Below are 9595 nucleotides of genomic sequence, written 5' to 3' on the forward strand. Positions count from 1 at the left end.
TTCGAAAAGGTCGAAAGCTATTGATATTAAGATTATTGCCTCTATTTAAAACAAATGCAGCTTCACTTCCTGGATTGATGTACGATGTCCCTGAACGCAACAGTACACTCCTCTCCCCGCTACCCGCGTGACCACGTTTGCTCCTCTTTCAGTCGCGCACGCGCGCGCGCGCGCGCTCATGTGATGATTTTTGATTTCCGCTCATTTTTATTTTAAAATCTCAAAATAAGGAGCACAGGAAAGAATTAAACGTGTACATTTTCATTCAGAAAAAATAACTACATAAAACAAATCCATATTGTCCCATTTAATTATGATAGAGGCTTTAAAAAAAAATAGATCTTGTAAAATCTGCATTCAATTCACTCATCAGAAATCCCAGTCATAAAGGGGTCCGATATGAACTATCATGCAAAATGTCTTCTGGTTCTGATTAAACCCATTTATGGATTCAGGAATCAGTTAAAAATACACATCAACCCTGATTTAGTTTACTTTCCATGGTTGGTCTATAAAGATACAAAGAACAGTCTATATTTGCAGCAAAGAAGGAACCCAACTTCTTATACTCTCAAATTGTTGCTATTTCTGGGACAGCCCTTCCCATTTTAGCACCTTCTGGGGACAGTTCAGTACTTTTCTTTTAAATAAACCCAAAATCCGGCCAACAATTTGGATATCACAGTGACTAAATATATTATTCCACTCCCTATGGATTGCAATAGCAATTTTTTATTCTGTCGTGTCTGTGCCGGATCTCAGTCAGTCAAAGAATCAACTGGACTTGTTCAAGTTCGGCCAAAGACGCTTCTTCTTCTGGGATTTATGTCAATAAAGTCTTGGCAAAAAGAATTTGATTTGAAAGGTCAAAAGGTGAAATCAAACACGCTTAGTTTTAGCTCGCTGCTGGACTTCTGATCGTTTCTGAACACACAGAAACACAAACCGTAAAAAAACATCGCCCCTTTATTAGTCATTTTACAGTAGTCACTCATACGTAGCTGCCTTGGTTGGTCTTTTTGTGTCACTTTTTTGTTCCCATTTCTTCCTCATTTTTTTTCCATCAACACGGCGGAAGATTCATGGACGAAGTATTTAAAAAAAATAACCCAGAACGAAAAGCAGACGAAGAACAGAAAGCAGGATGAAATGCCCCTTTCCTCAGCAAAATTACATTTGGCAAAAGACAATGATGATGATGATGATGATGATGATGATCCAGTGCATCTTTAAATCGCTCATAACAGAAAGGGGAGGTTGAGAAAGGCGGCTGCGAGTCTGATTGGATAAGAGCTTTCAGGAGTGAGGGATTATCGTCCAATCAGACGTTAGCTGCTCACCTCTTACCAAGTTAAAAATCAATAACAGAAAACATTAAAAAAAACGATTCAATCACAACCGAATATAAAAACAGACCGACTCAGAAGTTTAACACGAGAACATCGATGTGGCGTGTTTATGGCACAACAAGGCATCGGATGACGCGGCGCTTTCAAATTTAGGCAAAGCTCTTAATACTTGATTTTCCGGGCTGCCGCAGCGGCAAACAGGAAGTGATGCGTTAGCTCGAACGCGCCGCCATCGGCCCACGTCAGCGACGGATCCTCCCTCGAGTTTCGCGGCAATAAATATACGAAACGTTTTCTGACAAACATTCCATCCGACGGGGTCGATCTGGGTCGCCGACATCCGATCAGAACGGACCCAGACATCCGACAGAACCAGCGTCGCATTCATGAGAAACTGGATCCGGATTGATTCTAGAAAGGAAATAAAAGGTGGGAGTGATTTTTGTTGTTGAACAGTTCAGAGTTTTCATAAACGGCCGGCGCCGTTTCAGGAAAGCGAGTTTCTTTCGTTTCTTTTTCTTTCGTTTCGTCGCTTCCGGGCAGAAATGGGTTCCAGACAAACACAAGAAAATCACGATGCACCGAAACCGAAAGGAGCGCGAGACTCAACGACCCGCCTTCTCTCGCAGGAATGTGCGCGTGGACCAATGGGAGCCCGGCGGTGGCAACGAATAAATTAAAAGCTAATTTAATTAAAATAAAAAACAAAAAAATACACCTGAGAAAACCACGATCGATCGCTTCCCGTAAGAATCTGATCAGGGTGATAAAAGACGGATGATGAGGCTCAGTTTCAAACACACTGGAGGTCTGATCTCTCACACGCACGCACACACACACACACACACACACACGCACGCACACGCACACCTGTATAACGTTCACCTGTCGCACTGACCTGAAGCAGCCTGTCTGACTTTAGGAATGCTATCAGACAGCTGTGGTTAGCCTAGCTTAGCAGAGACACTGAAACCAGGAGGGAACTCTCAGCCACGCCCCATCAGCAGAGGAACACGCCCCCTCCCGACTCAGATTAGCAGCATTTAGAGTTCATTTCATAAAAAGATCACGACGAGCAGGGCGACGTCTTCCGATTGGCCCGCGGGCTCGGGCTTAAACGAGCGATAACGGAAGCTCGATTTCAACGCCGCCCTCTAGTGGACACAAATCTCAGTGCTCGAGACTCGACGCGGTAAAACGTCACGCGTGTCCACGTTTCCTCGAGAGTGAATCTTAATACTCGTTTGAGCTCCGACTGAAACGTCAGCCGTCGCCATGGCAACCATCTCTGATCACATTCATGATGTCATAACGTTAGTTTGCTGCTTAACAGGATGACGCAATAACTCCTCTGCAGAGTCCAATGACATTTGGGTGGACGCTCGGTGGGGGCGGAGCTACGACCGAAGCTCCACCCACCAGCTTCTGGAATGGAACAACTGAGGGGAACTAAAAATCACTCCCACCTACAGTTTCTCTACGGCGTCTCGCATTTCGCTTGAATAAACTTTATCGGTAAGCGCTTCGGGTTCAAGTCGGCCACGAACCGACCAATGGAACGATCCGGACTGCGCGGAACCGCCCAGCGATCGGCTGAACGTCAGAAAGACGAGATTTCAGAGCGACAGTCGGACGTTTAGGGATAATTTACGCGTTTAGCCTAGCTTAGCATAAATACTGGAAGCAGAGGGAAACCGTTAGCCTGAATAAAAGACAAATATCAAACCGAGGACGAGCACTGAAGGCTTGTCTGCAGCTACAGACGAGCAGGTGGCGTCGGCATGACGACTGACAGGAAAGAAGGACGGAGGAGTGTTGGGGGGGTCATTTACAGTAAACTACAGGTATATACAAACACCCAGAAATTGTACAGAGAACAAATATGTACACGCTTGGGTTCTAATTCAAAGTATTACCCACAACCTTCCCAAAGGATGTTCCTCCTCCTCTTCCTCACGGACAAAACCTCCTCCAGCGATGGGAGGAATGTCACGGGCTCCTCCCCCTGTCTGTAGTGTAGCGAGGTGGAAGGCGGGGCTTGAACGCCATCAGGTGTCACATGACACGGGGGAGGGTTCTAGCTGTTCTTCAGCAGCGTTCTGTCTTCAGGGGGGCAAGAGGAGGAGGAGGAAGAGGACGAAACGGCGACTGTGGCGGGGACAGAGGAGGACGAGGAAGAGCCGGGGGCGTGGGAGGAGGAGAAGGAGAGCAGCTGGCCGGTCTCGGAGGAGAGGAGGGAGCAGGAGCGCAGGTCGACCGTCTGCAGGGAGGTGCAGCGGCGCAGCAGCGGGACCGACTGCTCCGTCACCTTCACACAACCTGAGACAAGAAGGACAGTGAAGAGCGAGCGGGACGGCGAGCCGGGTCAGAGGCAGCACCCAGACGGGGGCCGACGCCTCACCTGCCAGGTTGACGTGGGTGAGGCTCTCCCTCAGGGGGGAGACGGGGGAGGCGAGCGTGTGGACCGTCTGGTCCGTGACGTTTCCACACTGGCTCAGGTCCAACCTGGACAGGTGGGGGACGTAACGCACCAGCAGGCGAGACGAGGCGTCGCTCAGGTCCAGACCGGCCAATCGCAGGTCAGTCACATTCTGGAAACGCCCCACTCGGGTCTCGCCGTGAGCTGGTGGGCCAATCAGAGAGCAGAGGGGGGAGCAACGGACATTCAGGCGAGCTCCGTCGAAATCATTCCGTCACATTTAAAAACTGAAAACTGAAAAAATTCATTCAACAACATTTTAAAATTAAGCTTTTAGTGACTGTTAAAGCCCAAGTGCTAGCTCGAAAGCTAAAGCTAACAGGACTTTAAAGCATGGACAAGCTAGCGAGCTAATGCTATGCTAGGAGGAGTTCGAGTCGAAAAGACAGCAGGCCGTCCTGAACAAGCGGAACCACGTCCCGGCGGGCGCGCCCCTCACCTGTCCGGGTGTCGGGTGGGGGGGCCAGCAGCTCCCTCAGGTGGGAGTCTTTGAGGTCCTCCACTCTGCTGAGGTCCAGCAGCTTCAGGCAGGGACAGACGGCCTGACACAGCGCCGAGACCACCGGCCAGGGACACCCGGAGACGTTCAGCTCCAGCAGCCCTGCTCGGAGACGGAGACGGAGACGGAGACGGACGGGTGAGACCCTGTTCACGGCGCGCCGCAGGTAAACAGGAAGCGGCGGCGAACACCTTGCAGGCGGTTGATGAGCCACATCAGCTGCTTCTTGGAGATGTTGGTATAACCCAGGTTGAGGGAAACCGGCTGGCGGCGGATGATACCACTCAGCATGGGGGGGGTGATGGAGCGCTGGCGGCTCAGGTCGATCTGGGTCCACAATCGTTTATCGCAGCACCTGAGTGGACCACATTTCAACCAATGAGAGCAGAGAATCAGCAGCAAGGGACAACGGCTGTTAGCCAGAGAGCTAACGCTACGCTAAGTACCGAATATCCACGTCAGTATCGCGTGTCCGTGACAGCCAATCAGAACGGCGGCTGATTAACAGTGATGTCACACATCTCGGTGTGATGTCATCACATGACATCACTCACCAGCGGCTCCAGGTGCGGCAGACTCTCATGCAGACGCACAGTTCTCTCTGGCTCAGGTGGGTGAACGCTCGGAGCCACACGTCGCGCGTCATGATGTGGGAGGAGCCAGAGTCCAGCGGCAGGCAGCTGGGCTCCGGGCAGGTAGGGGGGGGGCGGACCAGGTGCCTCTCCATCTGGATGGGCCGAGGGGGCGAGGGCACCGCCGGCGGGCTGCGCTTCATCATGTGAGAGCGCGGGGCGAGGCGGGACGGGTGCGAGCAGGGAGACGCCGCCATCGCCGACATCATGAGGCCGCCTCCCCCAGCGCCTCCTCCCCCGTTGGAGGTGGGGATGGAGGAGGAGGTGGTGGCGTTCCTGGACGGCTGGTTCTTGCTGTTGCCGCGGAGCTTGTTGCCGCGGCTCCCGCTGCCTTTGGTGCCGCCCCCTCCCCCCCCGCTGTGTCTGTGATTGGTCAAAACTCCGCTGGCGTTCTCCTTTTCCCCGCCTTCCCTCCCCCCCCCGCCTCCCGTGCCCCCTCGTGTCCGCCCGTTGCGCGCCTCCTGCCCGTTGCTGCGCTGCTTCCCCATGAGGCCGTCGTGCTGTAAGGTCGGAGGCATCTGATTGGAGGAGAGGGGCGAGGGCGGGGGCAGTGAAGAAGAGTTTTTCCTGGTCCTGTCTGAGGTGGGCGTGTCCTCCTCCTCGCCATCGAGGAGTGCAGTCTTACGTCCTCGTGGAGGCACGCCTGCATCTCCTCCCCCTCGCCGCCGAACTTTATCCCCCCCTCCCGGCTCCTCCTCCTGCACCTCCTCCTCGCCCCTCCCTGCCTCTGCGTCCGACTCCTCGCTGGCGCTGAAGCCGAGCTCCGCCAGACGGCGCTCCCTCTCACTGCGGCTCCTCTCCCTCTCCGCTCGACTCCCGCTGCTGCTGTTGCCGTAGACAACGGGAGGAGGCGGGGCAGGGGAAGACGACGAGGAGCCCCCACCTGCCTGCTCCCCCCTCAGGGAGTCGTCCGAGTCGGACTCGGAGTCGGACTCGGAGCTGGAGGAAGACGATGACGAAGACTCGGCCCGACGCTCCAGCAGACACATCCTCTTAAAGCGCTCCAGCTTCTCTCGGTGGTGGGACCGCTGGTCGGCGCTCGACGTCCCGCCGGCTCCTCCCCCGCCGCCCACTCCTCCCCCAGATTGGGAGGAAGGAGTTGCTGAAGATCCCTGGAGTCCTCCTGCTGCTCCTCCTGCCGAGGAGATGGGCCCGTTTGACTCCGCCCCCTCCTGTTTGGGTTTCTGTCGGAGAGAAAATGGAAGTTTCAGCGTCAAACACGTCTTCATCATCGCACTGATTGGCTGGCTGATTCTGAGCCACGCCCACCAAGCCAGCAAGGCGGGCTTCCCGAGACCCTGAGGGACTCCGGAGGGGGACGGCCTCTCAAAGGCGCCGTACCTTTTTCAGACGTTTCTCGTGGGTGCCCTTCACCTGAGAGAGAGAGAGACAGGCAGAGGACAGACAGTCAGAGGACAGACAGGAGGACAGACAGGCGGAGGACAGACAGTCGGAGGACAGACAGGCGGAGGACAGACAGGCGGAGGACAGACAGGCGGAGGACAGACAGGCGGAGGACAGACAGTCAGAGGACAGACAGGCGGAGGACAGACAGGCGGAGGACAGACAGTCAGAGGACAGACAGGCGGAGGACAGACAGGCGGAGGACAGACAGTCAGAGGACAGACAGGCGGGTTCAGACGTCCAGCAGGCTGAGGGGACTCCAGGCGCCGCTCACCTTTTTCTTGGCTCCGCTATCCTGTGGCAGCTCCTTCTCCTTCTTCCTCTTGTGTCCCCCGTCCATCCTCCCCACCTCCTCCAGGGAGGGAGGAGCTTTCTTTTTGGGGGGCGGGTCATCCGTCAGCTTCCAGCGGCCCACCTCGCCGTTGTCCAGCCTGCGTTTCCCCGAGCCGTCCATCTGTTCCTGGAGACAGAGAGAGAGACAGATTAAAAGCCACGCAGGACGGCTGGCCCATTGGCGACGCCCCCGGCGACGCCCCCGGCGACCTGGTCCGACCCCTACCTTGCTGGTTTTCCCCTCCTTGTGGCACTTGGGACATTCCCAGCAGTTTGGGATCTCATCGTTGATAATTCCTTCAGCTTTTCCCATCTGAGGAGAAAAGCGGCGTCAGCGGGTTCACCTGCAGCTCAACAGGTGGAGGCGGAGTCAGGGGGCGGAGCCACTCACCTTCAGGCAGCTGGGGTGGATGATCTCATTGCAGATGGTGCACTCCATCAGAGAGAGGCTGAACTTCTCCTCCTCGGAGTCCACGGTGTCCTCCTTCCCCGCCTCCCCACACGAAAAACACACCGCCGTGTGAGGGAGCACCGGCTGGAGAGAGAGACAGGTGAGTCAGACAGGTAGAGAGAGAGAGACAGGAGAGTCAGACAGGTAGAGAGAGAGAGACAGGAGAGTCAGACAGGTAGAGAGAGAGAGACAGGAGAGTCAGACAAGTAGAGAGAGAGAGACAGGTGAGTCAGACAGGTAGAGAGAGAGAGACAGGTGAGTCAGACAGGTAGAGAGAGAGAGACAGGAGAGTCAGACAAGTAGAGAGAGACCTCTGCAGCTCTGATATGGATGCTAACATTAGCATTCCATCATGTTCCCCACCTTAGTTTAGCATGCTAACTGGCTAATAAGCTAACAGAGCTGATGTAGCAAGTGCCTCCATTACCCACAATGCAAAGAGGCTGTGCACAGATCTGCTCGATTTGATGAACTGCCAGAGGCGCTCCAGATTGTTCTGGTGAGGAGCACGGATGCTGCTCCTCCTCCTCCTCCTCCTCCCTTTCCCTCATGAGGATCCCAACACTCCTCCTCCTCCTCCTCCTCCTCCTCCTCCTGCTGCTGCTCCTCCAGTAATAAATATGTAATCCTCCTTCAACACGAGATCAGTGTGTGTTTGTGTGTGTTTGTGTTAATGCGTCGTCTGTGATGGATCCAAGCCAGCTCCATCACACAGCACCAGCAACCATCTCTGGTTGCCATGGAAACCCAGCATCCTCTCCTGCTGGGCTCCGGCTCTCTGCTGATGCTATTTGAAGAATTGACACAAAAAAATTCCTCATCTTCATTATTTGAAGTGTGCGTGCGTGTGCGTGCGTGTGTGTGTGCGTGTGCGTGTGCATGTGCATGTGTGCGTGCACGCCAACATGTCAGCTTCTGGAGCACGCTGCTGCTCTGAACATCGTCCTGATCCTTACTGGTGGGTCCGTTTATTTAATCGGATCAATGATTTAGAGTTGATCAGCTTCCTGTTTGTATCGGTTCTGATCCTGGACCTGCTGACCCAGTGCGTGTGTGTGTGTGTGTGCGTGTGCGTGCGTGCGTCTCACCGCTGTGCACTGTCTCAGCAGGCAGGACTGCTTCATCCGTCCGGGTCCGCCGAACTTCTTCATGTCCTTGCAGAAGTGACACTCTCCACACTCGGTCCTCATGCAGGCCTGGCAGCGCCGGCACCGCGTCCGCCTGCGCCTCGCCCCCCCGCCCAGCGCCTTACTGCCCGACATCCCCCAACAGGTCAGCTGCAGAGACACGGACACGGCGTGCACACAGGTGAGCTGGACGGCTAGCGTTAGCCGGCAGGACCGAGTCACCGAGCGAGAACTGATCCCTGCAATCGAGGACCCGCCCCCCCCCCCAAAGCATCTCTGGCCCAGACCTGGGAGCAGAGCCAGAAGACGCCTGGAAGACCAGGCTCAGGGATCCCAAACTGTCCCGCCTCTCAGCGCCTCCATTCTGAGATGAGAAACAAAAACCGTCTTCTGGTGGACGGCCGTTCGATCGCACCGTCTCACGCCCAAACGAGACAGCGAGACGGCCGCCCGGTGAAAGACGTCCCTCTGCCCCCCCCCCCCCCCTTCATCCAACCAGTCCAAAGTCAAAGCTCCGGAACCAGAAACAAAGGATCCTGGATTTGTCTTGAGATTACGTAGAGCCGTAGATCTCGTCCTCCTAAATGTCTCCAGATCCGCTAATATTCCCCGAGACAAGACGTCCTCTAACGGAACGTCACAAAGATCGCCGTGGAAATCCGTTTGGTCCTTTGAAAAGTCGAATAAAAAGCGAACGGGAGGTAAAAATCAACCTTCCGGTAATAAACGCTGAACGACGCAATTTAAATTCCACCCAAACTAAAAAGGTGAGAACATTAGAGCTTTCTTTGAAGTGACAAAACAAAGATTCCCCAGAAATGATTCACATAAATAAACTAAAACCGAACGGAGGACCAGAATCACCAAGTCCGGGGGGGGGGGGGGGGGGGGGGGCTATTAATGGATTTACACTAAAAATAAGACAAACATCAGCAAAACAAATATCAACTCGTATTAAAATGATGCTTTTCTGATATGCAGGAGTAAATATGGGCTTGAAGCAGCCCGCAGGTCCCCGCAGGTCCCCGCGGGTCCCCGCGGGTCCCCGCAGGCTGGCTTTCCTGACTTCTGGTGAAAAGCTCCGAGGCTTCAGCTCCGCATTCAGATAATCGATACGCTGATCAGCTCAGAGGCACCGTGATCGTGTTGTTATCGCTGGGACAGAGGAGGATCAACACAAAACACACGCCGCTAACACAAGTTAGCAGACGGGACTCACGAAGGTGCGCGGAGACAGGCGCTACATGCTAGCAGCTAGCAGCTAGCATGTAGCGCGTCACGGCGGCGCGCATTCGGCGCAACAGCAGGAAACACAAAAAGC

General features: G+C 54.4%; 1 protein-coding gene across 1 annotated transcript; it reads right to left on the minus strand.

Moving 5' to 3' along the window:
• Positions 1-3426: 3426 nt before the first annotated feature.
• zgc:158376 (uncharacterized protein LOC100101643 homolog) lies at positions 3427-8409 on the minus strand. The gene is made up of 10 exons (XM_068749384.1): positions 8236-8409; positions 7088-7231; positions 6923-7009; positions 6638-6823; positions 6301-6333; positions 4882-6143; positions 4519-4682; positions 4268-4429; positions 3751-3972; positions 3427-3668 (listed from the first exon to the last, which is right to left on the minus strand). Exons 1-10 carry the CDS (start codon positions 8407-8409, stop codon positions 3427-3429), a joined length of 2676 nt encoding a protein of 891 aa, XP_068605485.1.
• Positions 8410-9595: the final 1186 nt, after the last annotated feature.

Source organism: Brachionichthys hirsutus, chromosome 16, assembly GCF_040956055.1.
Source record: "Brachionichthys hirsutus isolate HB-005 chromosome 16, CSIRO-AGI_Bhir_v1, whole genome shotgun sequence".
Taxonomy (NCBI): Eukaryota; Metazoa; Chordata; class Actinopteri; order Lophiiformes; family Brachionichthyidae; genus Brachionichthys; species Brachionichthys hirsutus.